We start from the raw sequence: 20,755 nt of genomic DNA on the forward strand, positions 1-20,755 counted from the left end.
AAAGACACAAGAGAGGATGAACGAGGGTCTGAAGGCACGCCTCGACTTCCCCAACGTCATCATACAATCCCAGGCCGTGAGGAGCCTCGTGGCCGCCGTGCTAAAAGAAAAGGGTCCGGATGAAAGGATCTCCTCCTCTCGGGGGGGCGGTGGGGCGACGTGGGAGGCGCTGTGGGAACAGTGCTGCAGCGAGTGCGCTCCGGTGCGCTCCGGCTGCTGCGACGCGCTGGTCCTGCTGGTGGAGCAGGGCCACGCCGACCTCCAGCACGTCCTCGACGGCGCCCTCAACCGTCTGCCGTCGGCCGGGAACGTCCAGGGGCTGATGAGGGTCGTGGGCAGGCTGCTGCAGATGCAGGTGGACGAGAGGGACCCCCGCCGCGCCTGCCCGTACTCTATCGGACGCAACAACCCCCATCCGTACGTCACGGCGCTGGAGAACCGTCCGGACTGCTGGCCCGGCCTGCTGCCGGAGATCGACGACTACGTCCGGCGAGCCGCGGAGAGGGACGAGCCAGCATACGTGGACATGCTGGCGCCCTTCCTGCGCTACGTGTACTGCCAGCCCGGGGGGCAGCAGGCCCAGCACGCGCCTCTCCGCCACGGCCTGCTCGGCGTGCTGCTGCCACCGCAGGGCGGCTGCTGGGGATGCGCGGATGAAAAGAGCCCCTCCTCGCGGGTGTCGGAGAGCCTGCTGCGCTGCCTCTGCCAGATGGTTCCCTACATGCGGGTGGACAGTGTGGAGGCCGTGCTGGAGCTTCACGGATACCTGCGGACGCTGCTGCCCTTCGTGGCGAGGGCGCGCAGCGAGAGCTGGCGGGGAGAACGAGCCCGCCTGGCCCTGCAGCTGCTGTGCGCGTGTCACGTCGGCCTCAGGTTGAGCGGCAGCTGCAGCGCCCCAGTCGGCCTGCTGCAGCAACTCCTACCGAGCTGCAAAGAGGACCTGCCGGTGGGTGAGCTGCTGACGGGACTGTCTCTTCTCTTACTGGAGGCGTCGGCCCCTCAGCAGACCGGCCTGCTCACACTGGCACTAAGTCTGGTCCCCGAGGAGGCGGAGCGGTGTCCCTGGGCCACCCCTGTCCTGGTGCTCCCCCTCCTGCAGCTGCAGGCCTGCTCTGCCCTCATGGAGCCCCTGGCGGACGCCCGGACTCACAGCCGCAACCACACCCTGGCCCACAGCCTGCTCCGCAGTGCCCAGAAGCCCACACACCAGAACAGTCAGGCCGGTGTGGGGCTCCCCTCCCCTCTCAGTCCATGGTACAGCCAGGTACAGGTGGCCGTACATGTGCTGCGGAGGGTGGTGGATGATGCATCCGCAGCCAGCGAGTGGCTCCTGTCGATCCCCTCGGCCCTGCTCTCCAGCCAGCGGCTTCCGAAGGCCCTCAGCCTCATTGTGGCCCATCTCATCATCCGCGGCCCGGCAGGTGTCTGTAAGCTGGCCCTCGACACAGCCCAGGCCATAGCGCTGGCTGACCCCTCCCAGGCACCGTCTCTCCTGCCCGTCCTGTTGTTCAGACTGGGGAAGGAAAGCGACCCGGCTGTGTCCCACGCCGTGCTCTCCTCCCTGCCAAACCTCTGCACCCACAAGCTGTGTGTCCCCCAGGTGCTGCACGTTCTCCAGACCCTGGCTAATGCTCCCAAGCTGAGGGCCATGACGATGCGCCTCATGACCGCATTGTGGGTCAAATATGACCGCGTGTACCCGGCGCTCCAGCGTGTGCTGCTGGGCCAGCAGGAGAAGTGGAGCGTGGCGGTGGGGAAGGACATGCAGTGGGAACACATCCTGGCCAGGGCTGCCTGTATCAGGGATATCTGCACCGAAAGGCCATACCAGCATGGAGCGGACATGCTGGCTGCCATAACGCACACTCTGAATCAGTGCAGCAATCCTGGCCTGGCCAGCCCCGCTGCCCTGGCCCTACGAGGACTGCAGCAGCTCTGCCGGGCCGAGGTAGTGGACATCGTTTCCTCATGGAGGGCCCTGGGGCCCAGGCTGAGCTGCGATTCAAGGCCCCTGGTTGTTAAGGCTGTAGCCGAGCTCCTGGCCCTGGTTCCCCAGCTAACCTCTAAGAGCGAGGAGTACGAGAAACTGAGAGAAGAGGCGGCCAGCCATCTCTGGGGCTACGCCCTAAGCAAGGAGTGTGAGGTGGCTAGCTGTGGTTTCAGAGCACTGTCGGTGTTCCCTGAAGTTTCACACACAGTGTTGCATCTCCCGGAGCCGGCCAGGCCTATGGCAAGGCGTCCTGAAGACGAGGAGGACAAGGAGAGAGACAAAGAGGAGGACCTGTCTGTCCCCGGTTCGTCGTACGTGAAGCTCCTGACAATCACGCCGTCCCCTGTACTGCCGGCTTTGGAGGTGTTCCTAACATCACTGGTGAGGCAGGAGATGGAACAGATGCCTCGTGGGGTGTACCATGCTGCCCTGAGAGGGGCGAACCTATGTTCTGACCAGGGGAAAACAGTGGCAGGAATCCCGTCGTTCCTGCTGAAGACGTACGAGAAGAACAAACAACCCGGGCTCAAGCCTGGACTCGCAGACGGACTCCTTCTCACCTACGAGCTGCCCGTGCAGACCGACCGCGACGGCAGGCCAATCCCCCGCCTCCTCCTCAGCCGCAGCCGCAGCTATCAGCAGACGCTGAGTGCCCTCGTCCATGAGGTGAACATTCAGCCGTCAGAGTGGCATCGTGCTCTCCTGCTGCCCCAGGCCTGGCAGGGCTTCATGGACAGGGCCTTCCATGCCGTTCTACAAGGTCGACGTGGAGAGCTCGAGATACAGCAGAAGAAAGACGGCAAGGAGAACCCTGAGGAACTGCAATACAAACACCAATGTGCCTGGCTTTGGGCCAGAGACCACTTGACTGACGTCATGAAGTCCGCCGCAGAGGACAATCCAGCAGTGCAGGGCAACTCCATCCTGGCCCTGGGTGGACTGGCTGCCGCCGTTGCCGAATACGAGAGGGACCTCCCGCTGGGAAAAGACGGCAGTCCGGGGGTGGGACCAGAGACATCCAGCTGGTTGTCCAAGGTGTTGGACACCCTGCTGAGTTTCATCAGCAGCAGCTACAAAACCAGAGAGCAAGTCTTCCCGTGGCTCCAACATCGCTCCTACTCGGGTGAGAACACTGCAAGCCCCATCGCCCGCTCCTGCGCCGCCCTGGCACTGTCCCTGGTGGTACCCACGCTGGTCAGCTGGCGCAAGGACGGTGTGGCAGAGGCGCTGGCCACACTGCTGGTCAGCCTGCCGGGCCGAGCCACCGCTGACTACTCCCAGGCTGTCCAGTTTCACTCAGGTCTGGCCCTGGGCATGGTGATGTCCAGTCTGCATCGGGAACGCCTCGGCGAGGTTTCGGCTCAGAAGGACGCTGACATCCTCGTGAGTTGTTTGGATAGCCTGGAGTCCTGCTCCTTCAACGCCAGCCTTGAATACAATGCAGGCTGCGTCCTGGGATTGGGGCTGGTACTGGGGGCCCTGTGTGACAACGGGCAGGCTGAACACGGGGGCCGCGTGGCCCTCGTGCTGGACAAGCTGCTAGCCAGCCTGCAGGGAAGCAGCGGACAGGGAGTCATGCACAGGGAGGTGTTGGCCTACTCCGTGGCATGCTTGTCCGTGTCAGCCTTCAGAGGAGGCCTTGTTGACGCCAACAAGGCCGAAGACGTGATGAACACACTGTATAGCGTGACCGAGGACAACCAGCAGACTGTAGGCTATTCCCTGGCTTTGGGTTTGGTGGTCCACGGCCTGGCTGCCTGTGGTCACGGGAAGGCGGAGGACTTCCACCCTCGTCTGCAGGCCGCTTGGATCCAGATCCTTCTGGCTGAGGGCTGTGGCAACATGCAGCGCCTGGCTGCCGTCAACGGCCTGGTCGCTCTGGTGGGATCCGAGAGCTACGTCATGCAGCTGAACACTGAAGCAGAGCAGTCGTCCCGGCAGCAAGGCAGGCTCAACGAGGTCATCAGGTCCGTGACTCAAATCGTAACGCTTTCAGGAGACACTGGGCTGCAGTCCAACAGTGCCCGTCTGATGGGACATCTGCATTTGGCCCATAGGACCTGCGGTCGTAGCCACACGGCAGTTCCTCAGGACTTTGGTTATCTTCCAGAGAAGAGCGTCATCAGAGCTATAATGGACTATGTCACAGAGGCTGGAAAGAAAGGTCCAGAATGTGCCCCTCCAGGGCCGGTGAACACCGCCCTGGCGTCGCTGGCATCAGTGGGGGCCAGTTTCCAGTACCCGCCGGTAAACTGGAGCGCCACCCTATCGCCTCTCATGAGGCTCAACTTCGGACAGGCCACACAGTATCAGTGTGCGGTGCTGGCGGCGAGCCAAGTTCAGACGTCCCCGAGTGCGTCTCTCTTCCTGGGCTCGTGGCTCTCCCGTCCCCTCGTTCACAGCCTCGGCGACGAGACACGGGGACACCTGTACGAGACGCTGGCCACGTGGATGAGCCACGTGGCGGAGGACAAGCTGCGGGTATTCCTGGAGACCCTGGGCGTGCAGCACTTCCAGGAGGAGCTGCGGGCGGCCGGGGGCCAGCATCGGGCCCTCTGCGTGGCGCTACTCAGGGGCCTTGAGCGCGCCATGGCACTGCCCGACCCGCCTGGCCACTGCCGGGCAATCCTCCGCTCCACCGCGGAGAAGATCTTCACCCTGCTGCCCGACGACGTACTGGACAGCCACGTGGAACTGTGCGAAGGGCTCGCCAGATGTCTGTCCGCGCTGCCAGACGAGGACGTGGGCCGGATCACGCAGCTCACAGAGACCACCATGGAGAAGGGCTGCCTCCTTCTGACCTACCTCGTCTCCCGGGGCAGAGTGCCCCTCCGACGCCTCAACGATGTCATAGCTGCGGTGCTCCGTGGTTGGCCGAGCCGACGAGTGGGCCGGCTCCTCCTCCACACCTTCTACCAATGCCGTCTGGCCGCCGGCCCCAACACGGGGGTCTCCGGTCGCATGGAGTGGTTACTGGAGTTGATGGGCCACGCCAGAAACATCGTCTATGGTGCCACGGCCGTCACGTGCAACACCATGCGGGCCACGGACTTCCTGCTCCAGGTGTTTGCCGGAGCGGTGGCCGCATGGGGAGACCACCACATGCCTCTCCTCCTGGGCACGGGAGACCACTGGTCCTCCTGGAAGCCCGAGTCGAAGCCTGCCTCTCTCCCTCAACTCGCCTACGGAGAGGAGGCACTCGCCGACACCTCGCTGTGCCTCGCCGACACCTCCCTGTCCCTCTGTCTGCTGGGACTGTCTCACAGTCTCCCACGGCTGCTCTCGACAGAACCCTGGAGCAGCCAGTCCAACAAAGTCACCAAAACCGGTCACGCGTGCGAGTCTCAGTTCATAGACTGGCTCTTCAGCATGGCAGAAAGCCCGGAGGACTGTTTGTCGGCGACGTCCATCACCTCAATCAGAGCTGCCCTGCTGGCACTCAAGCCCTCTGCAGAGTTCAAGAAGAAAGCGGTGTGGACGAGAGCTTATAGCTGGTAGCCCGATGAAACCATGCACCACAATGTTGGAAAAATCTTCAAAGTGTGTGAACCGCAGATTTAGAAGGCATTTGTAGAATCAGGTTAATAATGGGTTAAAGGACCTCCCCAGAAGCCACTGTTATCTTGGGTCTTTTTCAATAACCATTACAGACTGTACGTGCTCTCCCCAGAAGCCACTGTTACCTACCATAGTCAACAAAAAGCATTCAAAAGAATAGATGTTTTTCTAACTCTGGTCCTTGTATTGTCTTTGCAACCTCTCTTTTCTGTTTTGAGATGCCATCGTCTATCTTCCAATATCTTTGCATGCACGCACGAACGCACACACGCGCCATAATGCCCAAATGCCCAACATAATACTAAAAAAATACAAGCTCACACTTTTGAATCTCACCTTTACTACCCCAGATTACAAAAAAACTAAAAACTAAAACCAATGCTAAAAACGAAATAAAACTTAAAAACAACATCAACAACAAAACGGTGAAACCTGCTTCACCGTTTTTCAAATCGAAGATTTTAAAAGAAAAGTCATATAAATAAATAAATAAAAGCAAAAAAAAAAAGAGGTAAAAGTGTAATAACCTTGCTCACATCGCATTTATTTACCACGTTGCAGCCCAGGGTCAGGTCGTTGTTGTTGTGAGGTATTATTACAGGCAGTCATTCATAGAGAGGCATATCATCTCTGTCGGGGTGGAAACCTCGTTTTGTTCCAACACTGGTTACATTTTAAAGTCTTCACGTTGAAAAGCACGTGGCATGAAGTGACGCCGTTTTGAACATATAGATGTGCTACAGTACTTTTGATGCTTTTGCATGCTATGCTGTAGTATGATCAAGTTAATTTATATAAAATAAACTAAAAGTTAGAACATGGAGATAAGAGATTTTCCTCTCGACGACGACACCACCGGGTCACGGGGTCTGAAACCTCGTGCCGCGCGGACAGCGACCACATTAACCAGGGGAAGGGTCATCATTGGTGAATGCTCCGATGGAGGCATCACTGGGCCGCTGCTGGATGATGTGTGCTTTTAAAAGGTTGCGGTGTGCTGGGGTTGAGACTAAAAATAACCTGACAGCCTCCAACATCCCTGTAAGCCATCTGCCCCCTTTTATAATTATCCCCATAACAACCACTCACTCCCATTTTCTGTTGTCTTTTCTCCCTTCCGCGAACAGTTTTGCTTTTAAAGATTCCATCTGCTCTCGCCAACAAAGGACACACATGATGCCTGGAGGATTCCATCCCTCCATTGTTTGCTTCATGTGACTCGCCCCGCGGTTCAATGTGTAACAAATCCAAACATTTATCACTCCAGCCCAATTGGCCTATTTGTTTTATTTATTACATTTCTTTTGGCATGTTATGTAGCAGCATATGCAGTGTAATAGATTGTAAAATCAATCCTGATGGCAGTAAAAAGAAAGAAAGAAAGAAAAGAGGCATAACTTGGCAGTGTCTTAATAAATGGTGTGAGTAATGGTTGTCCATCTGTGCCTCTCTAATAAGTCCAACACCAACTGGGTGAAATTATGCCTCTGTTCAATAAGACATGTTTAAGACTTTCCAGCCTACAAAGCTGTACCGTATAATTTCAATAACAAATCATTAATAGGAGCTCCCCGCGTGGCACAAATTTACCTTTACAGGGTCAGCCTGAATTTCAAGGACTCCCTTAATTTGATGTGCATTAGACCATCGGACCCCCATTTGACACCCTTTCTTTGTTTAGTGTTTTTCAACCCATTATAACCGGGAAACTTCTATATGTAATTATGTATCCACTTCAGCCATTATTTTACACTATTCAAGAATAGAGGATATACAAGCTCATACCGCGCCACATCTTGTCACTCGAAAGCTAGCTTATACATCTGATATTTATCAAATCTTGACATTGTTTTTTTGCTAAAATCTGAAGCAAAATATTTTGAGATGGGCGGCCATATAAATGTGGGGGTCCTTGACATGAAGAAGTTTGAGAACCACTGATATAGAAACATAATGTTTTTTCAGAAAACTGCTATGATTTTAGAAGACTTTTTTTTTTAAATCGGCCTCAAGTCTCTGCGACCCCAATTTACACCATGAAAACCCCTAACTCTCTCAGACTTCCAGACCTGGCTGTACACGTCCATTTGGACCAACTGAAAGCAATTTCAGGCGAGCTGATGTGCATAACCGGGAAACTTCTATATGTAATTATGTATCCACTTCAGCCATTATTTTACACTATTCAAGAATAGAGGATATACAAGCTCATACCGCGCCACATCTTGTCACTCGAAAGCTAGCTTATACATCTGATATTTATGATAAATCTTGACATTGTTTTTTTGCTAAAATCTGAAGCAAAATATTTTGAGATGGGCGGCCATATAAATGTGGGGGTCCTTGACATGAAGAAGTTTGAGAACCACTGATATAGAAACATAATGTTTTTTCAGAAAACTGCTATGATTTTAGAAGACTTTTTTTTTTTAAATCGGCCTCAAGTCTCTGCGACCCCAATTTACACCATGAAAACCCCTAACTCTCTCAGACTTCCAGACCTGGCTGTACACGTCCATTTGGACCAACTGAAAGCAATTTCAGGCGAGCTGATGTGCACATAAGAGCATCCTATAGTACACGTCCCAAATACCATGGAAAAAGGTGCCTTTCCGACCAGTCTGGGGAGGAGGATTTCTTGACATAATAGCCAGTGACAATGGATTTATTTTTTCCGTTTTCCCTGTCCATTTTCTCCCCCCCCCCTCTCTCTCTCTCCGTGCTGCTCTCCCAACAAAAGGAGAGGAGTGACAGCGGCACACTCTCGGTGTCTCACCGTCGCCAGGGTAACGTTCAGGGTCAGCAGTGTAGCAACCTTAACCTACACTTGGAGATTTGCTCAGCACAGCAGGCTCTGGAAAGCCAGCGGATTGTTGATCAGAAAGCTTTGGTTAAAAGCCTGATTTTTAGATGTTGGTTTGTGAGGTTCTGCGACGCTTCGCACCTGCGACGCATTGTGAGCTTGTTCGTATTATAGGCCTGGTATTTCCGACATGCAGCGCCATCATGGGTATGGGGTGACTGTGTGTATACGAGCACGGAATGCTCTCAGCTGATTGGCTGAGCACGGAATGTGACGTATGATGATGTATGATGATAAGAGCGACCCTCACTTCACACAAGTGTGATTTTGTCCAGCACACAAGTTCTTTAAAAGTTCTATACCTTTGAGTAAAGATCAATCAGGGTCAACTGTTGACCCTGATGAAGGCCCATGCAGGCCCAAACGTGTTGGTCGTTTTCTTTGTTTTTAAAATCTAATGAAATAAAGGATTTTTCTACCTCAGCTGCACAGAGCTGCCTTGGATCCTCTTGAATGCATTTAGACCTGAGCTCCATTCTAAAAAAGGTCTTCTAAATCATGACAGTTTTCTGAAAAAACTCATGTTTCTACAGTATATCAGTGGTTTTCAAACTATTTCATGCCAAAGATTATATGTATTTGGCCGCCGACCCCCATCTGAAAATATGTTGTTCCAGCGACCTCCCAGAAGCAAAGATTCAAGTTGAAAAACGTTCACTCTGAAAGAATATCTATTCAAAGATTTGCGCCACATTTTCACGATTTTTCAAAAATAGCAAATCTACAAGCTCGTAGTGCGGCACTCGGCCGCGCTATGAACACGAACCCCCCCACACACACACACACACACACACACACACACACACACACACACACACACACACACACACACAGCTATGTACTGTACTGTAACAACAACATGTGTCAGGACTGTTTTATAGCCTTTCTGGGCTGGGAGAAGACTTCAGCGGATGGACAGGCCGAAATTGGCCGAGACGGGGGAAAAGGGAGCAGTCATTTTGTGTTGCGTGATAACCTATTATATCCCAGCAGCTCCGGCCGCGCTGCTTATCAGTTCTGCAATGTAGACATTTAGCGGACTCTCTTATCCATAGTGACAAGTGCAAGATTGGAATAAACAGAATAAACATGAACCCTAGTCAACAATGCAACAGGGTAAATAGTCTCACACTGAGAGTAGGGTCTGTGGAGAGTGAAACGCTGTGCCTCCAAAGATACCTGGAAGTATAAGAAAGGAACCGAGAGTCTGTCTAGAGCTAATGCTATCTATAAATCAGGGGTTCTCAACCTATGGGTCGTGACCCCTTGAGGGGGGGGGGTTGCCAGATTGTGAATGTGTAAGGAAGGGAAAAAAATACTCATATAGGCTTTAAATCAGTATAGAAGCCCAAGGAATACGTACTCGCGCACACAGAGCAAATACAGAGCATTATGGTGTTGCTGTGTGTGCTCTTTATTATTTAGGGATATAGCCGTCAATTTGTATTGGGTGATGATGGGGTTTGCATGCATTGGACTGCACAAGGCCATGGGCTAATTGGTTGTGGGTGTTAGCGAGTGCTTGCTTGCCGAGCGCCTTGCACAGGCACGTATGCGCCTCACAAGCCTCAAGATATCACGGTCGACGCGCACAAGAATTGCACAAAAAAAGTGTGCAATTCTTGTAAAGACATTGCACACATCCTGAACCTTGACTTAACACAAACAAGTGCTCCTCTTCCCCATACTATCCTTGGGAGAAAAATACAATATAGCCGACGGTCACGGATAAGGCAAAGCACTCCGGGTACCGTAGTTGTCGGATGGAAACCTTGGATGTCCAATAATAATAATAATAATCGTGCCTTACGCAGTTGTTCTCAAACCTTTTCGTGCCAAGGACCCCCACATTGATAAATGTATTTGGCCAAGGACTGAGACCAGATTCTACAAAATGTGTTATAAATCCTGACAATTTTCTGAAAAACCTGTGTTTCTAATTATGTCAGTGGTTTTCAAACTATTTCATGTAAAGGACCTCAGAAATTATATGTACAGTAATTGGCTGCTGACCCCCCCATCTGAAAATAGAACCAGGGACCCACCCCCAGATGCAAAGATATAAAGTAAAAACTTTCGCTCTGAAAGAATATATATTCAAAGATTTGCGCCACATTTTCACGATAAAAAAAAAAAAGCAGATCTATACAAGCTCGTAGCGCGGCACTCAGTGCCGCACTACGAGCTTATAGATCTGCTATTTGTCAATAGCTAAAGCATAACATAATGCTTAAAACACCAAAAGGGTGCCCGTCCAGAATGGGTTAAAAGAAAAATCATTTTCCAAACCATTCCAAACACTTTCTCTCGCGGGGTGATGCTATGCTACATCAACTACTTTTGCTGCATGGGGACGCCCTGGAAGTTACCCCCCGTTGAGAAGCAGTGCCTTGGTGTACTTTTCCACCACTGGTATTATTAATGAACAAGGTTTAGATGGACAGTCCGTGACATGATGAGAGAGGATAATTAAATATGTGCATAGCGGGAAGTCCCAAAGGCAAGATGGCAGCATCCCAGCAGGCTTCCATTACAGCAGAACGGCATTAACTCAGCGCCACTCCTCGTGTTCTGTTCTCCTTTACGGAGAACAGAACCTTTAGCGGCTTTAGTGGTTCCAAACTGTGGTGCGTTGCATCCCTTGTGGTGTGTTGCATCCCTTGTGGTGCGTTGCATCCCTTGTGGTGCGTTGCATCCCTTGTGGTGCGTTGCATCCCTTGTGGTGCGCGAGCGCCTTCTAGGGGGTGCGCGGCATGAAAAGTCTAATGGTGGTGCTATGGTTTTATTTGAAATATATTAACATATTATGCCAATATATGGTAAGTAATGCAGAATATAGCCTATGCATGCATATATTATGCCATATTATATTATAATATCACAAAACCTGTAAACATGTGGCGCAAATCTTTGACTATATATTCTTTCAGAGTGTTTTAAACTCAAATCTTTGCTTCTGGGGGAGTCCCTGGAACAACATATTTTCAGATGGGCGTCGGCGGCCAATTACATATAGTTCTGGGGGTCCTTGACATGAAATCGTTTGAGAACCACTGACATATAGAAACATGTCAGTTTGTAGATTCGTCATTTTGTCCTCAGGTCTACTCTAAATGGGTTAACTCACCATAACTTTAGCTCACAACGCGACGCATTGTGCTATTTTCAAATGGCCCAAATGTATATAGGGCTGAAGTGGTTAATGCATGTTTTGTAATAATAATAATAATAATCAAAATCTACAAAGTAAATAGTAAATAAATGTTTTCAAATAATTGTAGTGGAGTAAAAGTACAATATTTGGATCCGAGATGTATAGTGGTCGTACAGGTAAAAAAGTATTGGAAATTGGAATTAGTCGAGAAAAGTACAAATACTGCAAAAGTGTATAGGCTACTTAAGCACAGTAGCCTACTTAAGTCAATGTACTTAGTTACTTTTTCCACCAAATCAATCCGTGGCCCCAAGGTTAGAAGTGAATTAATGTGAGGATTATATGCTCACCATGACTCCTGATGGGATTTAACCCATTCTGACCTGAGATCAGATTCATACGAGGTTTCCACTGGACACACACTGGTCTGATTAACCCATTCTGACCTGAGATCAAATTCTAAAAAAATGTCAGTCGTTCTTCGATTTTTCAAAAATAGCAGACCTACAAGCTCATAGCGCGCCACTCGGTGGCGCGCTATGAGCTTGTAGATCTGCTATTTTTTAATAGATAAAGCATAGCATGATGCTATAACACCAAAATGGGTGCCCGTTCAGAATGGGTTAAACCAAGCGATTGATCGTCTGGGACATCGTTGCTGACAGGCAGAAACCTTTATACGTTGCATCTTCCTTCGTTTATTTATTATTTATTTTTCATATATCCTTTTTATGTTGTTGATTGATCATGAAAAGGGACATGCTCTGAAATTAAATGCGCACGGTTTCCCCCGTGGGCCCTGATACAGAAAAGGTCAAGAACCATTGCTGTATTTTATATATTACATTGGAAATAGCCTATAATACCCTATACCGTTTCTAAAAGATCTTATTTTACGTAGCCCAAAACAGGGATATAGCAGCTTTAAAACGTGCCTATGAGTTTCATAAATATTCAACAAATGAAAAGTAATAACAAAGTTAACAAGCTTGTCGCTATAAATAATAGCAGGATTCATATACAGAGCACCGCAGTCTGACATCACTGCTGCTAGAAAGTCTCACAGGGGAAAGTCATATAGAAGAACTGTGATTCAGAAATCATATCCATGATATGAAGCTATCAACTGACAAAATGTATCCGAAGAAGATATAAGAAAATATGTGTTTTTATTTGCTCCAAACAGAGATGACATCAATGTAACTCAACGTCAGAAACCACAGAGTCACACATGCTGACAAAATCGCCGGGGGTTTGTTTATGGTTTTGTTAAAATACAATGACTGGTGCTCAAACTTTTTCATGTCAAGGATCCCACAGAATTATATGTTGTTCCACTAGGGACCCCCAGATGCAAAGATGAGTTAAAAACGTTCACTGCATCTGAAAGAATATGACGTCCCACCGGAAAATAACATCGAGTGTTGCACTCACAGCCAGTGGAGCGATGCGATCGGTTTTTATATCAATAATCTCCGTCCTTTTCATCAATCTCCGTCTTGAGCGCTGGGCGTTGATAGGGCGGAGAACTCTGTCCTGTGTGCTCAGGGTGGAAAGCTAACACAGATGCGTCCTCAAGCCTGATGCATACTTTACCTACAAACTAACAACGCGTTGCATCCGATTGGCACTGTGGAGCTTGTAGGGCGGCTGGTTTCCGGTGTGCTAATATACATCTTTCGATAGCAGCCTCAAATGTTAATGTAACACAGCTCTGTTTACACCTTCATTGTATTCCTATTTGTATTCAATATTGATTTGTACATACAGTGTTTTTATCTTGATTGTTTTGCTCCACTTTTGCTTTGGCAATGCAAACGTGTGCTTTCTCTTGCCAATAAAGCTCCTTTGAATTGAATTGAAATTGAGAGAGAGAAAGAGAGAGAGAGAGAGAGAGAGAGAGAGAGAGAGAGAGAGAGAGAGAGAGAGAGAGAGAGAGAGAGAGAGAGAACATACTGTAATGACATAACAGCATACAGCACATAACTGGAGGAGCTGGCCTAATATAATTTTTGCATTTTCCACACTGGCTGACACTGTATCTGTCAGCCTCACCATCGTGTTCACTGATGATAGTCTGTACATGTGCATCCACTATATTGCTGTGTGGATAGATTGTACATTGATATTTAATCTATGACTATATGCAATATCTATTAAAATGTTCATTCGCTACGCTATAGTCATTCCAAGTGCAGATGGCCAGGCCAAATTTAATACAAGTCTATCTATCTATCTATCTATCTATCTATCTATCTATCTATCTATCTCCGTCCGTCCGTCCGTCTGTCCGTCCACCTGTCTAACAATTATCTCAGAGTGTACAAATGTCGACCTACGGGTCCATTTGGTTACATGTCTACACGGTCTGAGGTACAAATAGATACATTAACACTAAGGGCTGTATTTTGCGTGTCTTAAGTACCAGGTCTTATTCCCTAACTTGATTAAACTAAAGACCTGGAGGTGTGATCAATGCCATTTGGCTATTCTGAGTGGCCAAAGAGCATTGATCACGCCTCCAGGTCTTTAGTTTACTCAAGTTAGGGAATAAGACCTGGTACTTAAGACACGCAAAATACAGCCCTAAGGATCTAACTGTGTTTCGCTTTACAAGGGAGAGGGGGGGGGGGGGGGGGGCTGAAGTGTTTGTATCTTTGCCTCGCCATGGATGTCTGTCTGTCTGTCTGTCCTGAATGAATGAACTATGTGATTGTCAGATATAATGGGTGGGGAACAGTGAGATCACTTTATGAATGAATGAATGAACTATGTGATTGTCAGATATAATGTGGGGAACAGTGAGATCACTTTATGAATGAATGAATGAACTATGTGATTGTCAGATATAATGTGGGGAACAGTGAGATCACTTTATGAATGAATGAATGAACTATGTGATTGTCAGGTATAATGTGTGGAACAGTGAGATCACTTTATGATTTGCCACCAGCGGACGCAAGGCAATGGAAACCACAATTCTTTTATTATCCTGCTGCTTCCACAAAGCCCACTGTGAGATAAAAACAAATCGATGCCTATGCTATCAAGAAGGAGAGGGATTAGATTTAAAAAGCTGTGGCCGATTTGGATGGCTGGTTCTCAAGAAAGGGATCTGCCATAAAATGGACTTAGACTAAGCCCGGCGTTTACTCAAAATCAATTGCTGGTGCGAGGAGGCTTATGACTCAGTAAAGGCAAGTGGATCAACTGATCAGTGCCATGCCCCGTCTATCAACTTATACTGGATGCATGAAGATGCACGTTTCACAGCAATTTAACCCATTCTGAATGGGAACACCTTTTGGTGTTTCAAGGATTATGTTATACTTTAGCTATGGAAAAATAGCAGATTTATAAGCTCATGAACTTGTAGGTCTGCTATTTTTGAAAAATCATTGAAAATGTGCCTCAAATCTTTGAATATATATTGTTACAGAGTGAACATTTTAACTCAAATATTTGCTTCTGGGGAGGTCCTTGGAACAACATATTTTCAGATGATGGGCGGAGGCATATTATTACATTTTCGGGGTCCTTGATATGAAATATTGAGCACCACTGATACAGAAACATACGGTTTTTCAGAAAACTGTTGACGTCAGGCCTAAATGGGTTAAGCTACAATCCTGGACTTATTTTAATGAATGAAATGTGATTTGAATCAATCCGTATGGTCAAATTATTTGAATAGGATATAACTAGGACATGGAGGAATAGACCCTGCGTGGTGTCAGGGAGGACAGTAGTGGTTCTCAACCTTTCTCAATCTTTTTTTTCTCCTCTCTTTTTTTGTACAGTATTATTGTACACTGCAGTTACAGTACACCTATACTATATGGTAAATGGTGTATTTATCCAAAGCGCTTTGCTGTATAGGCTACCTGTTAAGACGGTAGGCTATTAGTCCAACGGTCCATTGTTCCCAAGTACTGTAGGCCACGATTGGTCTGAGGTCGCGCATTACAACTATATAAGCCTATAACGCTAAACTCAGAAAAATAGAACTGTAACCTCACAAAAGACTATGCCTAACAACAAACTCACAAAATAAACTATACCTTAACCCTTACTTTCACCCTAAACTCACAAAAAACAATGCCTAACCCTAACCTCACACCAGTAACTATAACAACAATAGTTTTTTGGACTATTGGGACCTGGCTGGAGCCTGCTGGGACTAATGGGCCATGTTGAGATATGTTAGTTCACTTTTCACTTAGACTATGGCTACGGAAACTCTCCTTTATGCAAAGCTCAAATGAAGTCTCTTTGGCATGTGCTGTTTTTAGCCAAAATGTGCAGATATATATATAAGCTCGGAAAAACACTTTTCGGCGTGGGGGTTTCCACATGTCCCCGCGGAGGTACCATTCCACCAGGTCTGCTCATGTCACGGCAGAGTTCCACTGTTCTGCCGTTTAGACGAGAGAGTTGCAACAACTCCGTTCACTTTTTTCATGCATTTTTTTTTTTAATTTTGTATTGTTATCTTCTGTTATGTTCTATCGACAAATCTCTTCTATTGTATTCTATGCTTTTTTGATCCATATTTTTCTCTATATATTATTTCTGTTAAGCACTTTGTGCTACAGTATCATACTATAATTAACCGAATGTCTGTGTCCGTGTGTGTCTGTCTGTCAGAAACAGTGCCGTAACTCCTTACTGCCTGCACCAATCGCTCCCACAGGCATTGACCATATGAATATGGAGGGCGTAACGAAGCCCTTTTTTCGATTTGACACATTAATGATTATTAATTTATTTATTAGTCAATTACAAACGCACCCGGGCGCAGTACCCTTCACGGCCACAAGGGGGGGCAAATATCTCACAACGGGTAAGGACTAGTATAAATAAAGCTTTATTATTATTATTATAGCATTCATGGAGCCGCATGGGCCACTTCTTGTCTGCACTCTCTTTCTATAAAGAGCTGGTCTGAGGTCTGCGTTATGCACTGCCTGTCTCGCTCGGCAAGATGGTGGGCGCCCGTTGTGTTGTTGTTATCAAACTACTATCGTGGTTCCACAACGATTCCTATAGTGGATTTTATTGATTATAATGTAGGATATTGCGGCCATGCAAAATGATTGTGTCCGTGGATTATATTTTACCGCAAATGGTTGTTATATTTAACTAATTTAGCGCCATCTAGTGGTGGCATGCTCACACTGCCGATATGCCGCCTGTCTGCTCCCACTCTACGGAGCTTGTTTCCCTTCCGGGTTAAACAGGAAGGTGGGGGCCTCCGGGAGGAGAACAACACCCCTCGCATTAGCTCACAGCCTTTAGCTATAGCAGTACAAGTTACAACCAGCTACATTTTCTCAGCGATGCGGTACAAACTCACAAATGATTTACGATCGCCGGATGCGCGGCGGCGCACCATTGTCAGCTCTCGAACCTTTGGAGAAACAGCGCTATGAAAATTATAATGGAGGCTCAACGGAGCTGGATTAAAAAATCCCATCGCTGATGGGGACAAGGGCTCTCCATACTCCATACTAGCCGGAGCAATGCTAAAAGGTGAACAGATGGACGCCACGTTCATATATGGAGTATACGGTTGTCTACGAACATACGCGTAGATAGCACCAGTAGGTACCATTAGCCTAGCTACGTTTATAAACGTAGATGGCACAGAAAAAGTGAATAAATTGTGTTTTGGGGTGCAAAATGCACCGTATTAGCATCTCTAAAAGTCACAGTCATTCAGTTAAAGTCATTCACCATGCCAGCATATTTCCACATTTTACAATAATCTACAAACAAACAACATTACAGGCCTAATCAGCTCATTTGCAGTGACTTGTCCGCCATTAAAGGAGCAGTGGTGGGTGCCCATGTGTTTGGGATTGATTGTGGAACAATTAATTAAGTAGACAATTTGTTCTTGCAAAAATCAATAACAATACGTTGAAAATAGCAGATCTACAAGCTCACAATGCGTCTGCTATTTTCAAATTGCCAAAATGTATATACTGAAGGGCTGTAGTGGTTAATGTACTGTATGTTTTGTAATACTGTCTACAAAGTAACTAGTAAATAGTGCAATATTTATATCTGAGATGTAGTGGAGTAGAAGTAAAAGTATATATTTTGTTCCTTTCTTCTTTGCAGATGGGTTCCCATGCCGATTGCATCTGTATTAACACAATAAACAACAGGGTTAAGCACGTCAACACCTATATGGTTGACCGGAGTCCCTCAGGGCGCTATAGTGCATGGTGTCTTTTCTGTTTTTCTGTTATTGCAGGGCTTTTCCCTGCTTTAGCAGATGTTTTCTGCTAAAGCCCCACAATACGAATGCTGGACTTTTACACAGGCTCCCAAATCATTGTAACCTGACTCCTCCAGATGGGGCAGCAGAGAGGACAATGGAGTACCCCTCCTGCTCCCATCTGGGAACTCTCAGGCAGACTCTATATCAGGGGTGTCAAACTGGTGATCCGCGGGCCGCATGCCTTTTTTTTTAATAGCTGAAATATAGGCTAATAAGTAAGGCTGCATGATATATCGAACATGTACCTTCATCAGAGTGGAGAATATAAGTATAAATCAAGTTGAGCAAAGCCACTCTTCTCTGCCCCTCTCTCTAACAGACACAGTTAACGATCGCTTGTTAAGTGCCTGCCAGACAGACAATAAGATGAAATGAAGGCAGGTGTAGAGTGTAGACTAGTGAACTGAACATGTTCTCTTTATATCAAGTACTTCATACCAGCCCCTTATGAAACTACTTCTCCCCAAATCCAAATGGATTTCATTTTCCATCCTGAATGGCAGTAACTAGCATACAATGAGAACTGAGAAGATCTCCACAAAGGTTTACTCATCAAAACTGATTATAAAACTGTAACCATCAAAGCATGCACTCAACATATAATGGTTATGTGATCATGGCATGTGCATAATATAAAATCTTATACGTTTTATCTGATATTGATTAATATGGGGGGTGGGTTCAATGAATTGATTATTAATCGGCAGAGCTGTCGACTATTGTCAACATATTCCCCAATTTCCACTGAGATTATGGGGTGAATGAATGTGGCCAGACCCATCTTCTCTTTCTGTCATAGTGAAATTGTCCTGCATCAGATCATGTCCAAATCAGGTTCTTCAATCTCCAGTAGCCTCTTCAGTTTTTTGTAAGATTTTTTGAGTGGTGCAACCACTCCCTTACGGAGCTATGTGTGTGGCTGGCTGGGTCTGAGCACTATGTGTGTGGCTTGCTGGCTGGCTGGGTCTGAGCACTATGTGTGTGGCTTGCTGGCTGGGTCTGAGCATACATAGATAGATAGATAGATAGATATTATAGCAGTGACTGACTGAGACATCGAGCGTGCATGCACAACTGGTTGTGGCCCCCATCAAGTGACTTTTTAACCAATGCGGCCCTCGCCCCAAGTTGAGTTCGACAACCCTGCTCTATATCCTCCGGCCACCAAACGGCCTGGCCAATCAGCGGCAGCTAGAGGCGGGATCAAGGCAGGACTGTGTATGCCTTGGTCCCGCCTCTAGCTGCCCCACCCCACTCTATCCAAGATATTATTTTTCCAAAGATGAGGTCACATATCTAATTAAAGCAGTTTGTGGTCGAGTGTCAAAAGATTGTTACAAAATGACAATCAGAAAATGTGATTATTATCAGCGCCGGGAAGCCTTCCGTCACACCATCCATAATCTCCACTCACCCTCCCACTCCTTGTCAATAGAGCAACAGACTCTTGAGGACAATGCACAATTATCACCTCTTTACTTTGGAGTTTTGAGAGAGCAGAGAGAGAGAGAGAGGGAGAGGGAGGGGGCGTGCGCACACAGACAGAGACAGAAAGAGAGAGAGAGAGGGAGACAGACGAGAGAGAGAGTTGTTAGTGTCCACAAATATTGACTGCTCCGTCCACAATGGTGGCAATAGCATGGATTCTATTTGGAAGCAGCAAATTGCCCGTCACCCATAACAAGTCCCAATGCAGTGTTAATGATCAAGACTGTCTGCCCCTCCCTCTCACTTCACTAATGCCATCCGGCCCTCCTCCACGTCTCCACAGCTCTGTGCTGGGAGAGATCTCCTCATGCACGCACGCACACACACACGCACGCAAGCAAACACACACACACACACACACACACACACACACACACACACACACAGGACTTACGATGGTTTCCCATGATATGCAGGCTGCTTTCCCGCTCTCATTTCCTGACCGTCGGGGCAGAAACCTTGTATCTCCATAATGTTTCAAGTTATGATTTAAATTTATTTTTTATTTCATGAACTTAATTTTTCAAATAAATTAGGTTTCGCAGTTTTTTTATAATTCAACCAATGCAAAGTACCAAACAAGAGCTTGTGACTAAATAATAACTACATTTGATCTATCGGAAAACACAAGTTCTCATTTTTTCATTCGCTGAAAAGCAACGTTTTGTCCATACAAGGTTTCCGCCCGACCTACGATGGCAACAATTTGCAAAATTCACATCCCCACTTGCTGAACATCAAACCCCTTTGAGTCACTCCTCTAATTACACCTTTGTACGGATCAAGACTAATTAAATCTCGATTCCTCCCTCCCTCCCTTCGTTCCTTCTTTCATTCTCCCCGTGTCTCTCTTGCTCCTCTCCGGTCTGAATATCAAACCAGATGTATCGTTGCTCACGAGCCGGACACCGTTCTACCTTTGATCTCGCTGCGGGAACAGAACTCACATGTTCCTGGGGTGTGAAAAGGACTGGCATTTCTTACTTAAGAGTAAGTAAGAAATAGATCGGCTATTTTCAAATGGCCGAAACGTATAGGGTGAAGTGGTTTACTGTATGTCTTGTAAGAATAATCAAAATATACAAAGTATCTAGTAACTAGAGAGAGAGAGAGAGAGAGTAAAGAGAGAGAGAGAGAGAGAGAGAGAGAGAGACCTGAAAATTAACATTCCAATTCGAATTTGGCTGAAAACTTTCAAATCAATTATTGAGCCAATTGCCCTGTATGGTAGTGAAGTGTGGGGTCCCCTGGCAAATCAGGAATTTTCTAATTGGGACAAACATCCAATTGAGACTATTCACACAATATATAAATAATAAATATGTAAATATATATTAAAAACTCAAAGAAAAACTCCAAATAATGCATGCAGAGCGGAACTTGGCCAATTCCCTCTCCTAATTAACATCCAGA

General features: G+C 47.5%; 2 protein-coding genes across 2 annotated transcripts in view; one reads left to right on the top strand and one right to left on the bottom strand.

Annotated features, from left to right (window-relative positions):
- Positions 1 to 20,755, bottom strand: part of trappc9 (trafficking protein particle complex subunit 9) — a 350,071-nt gene that overhangs the window by 16,027 nt on the left and 313,289 nt on the right. The window lies entirely within an intron of this gene.
- On the top strand, positions 17 to 5,488 carry LOC310862808 (focadhesin-like; the record flags this gene model as incomplete). The annotated part of the gene is made up of 1 exon (XM_083770905.1): positions 17 to 5,488. The coding sequence occupies one exon, from the start codon at positions 17 to 19 to the stop codon at positions 5,486 to 5,488; it is 5,472 nt and encodes a 1,823-aa protein (XP_083627031.1).

This window comes from Protomyctophum parallelum (genome assembly GCF_964188405.1).
Source record: "Protomyctophum parallelum genome assembly, chromosome: 1".
NCBI classification, from domain to species: domain Eukaryota; kingdom Metazoa; phylum Chordata; class Actinopteri; order Myctophiformes; family Myctophidae; genus Protomyctophum; species Protomyctophum parallelum.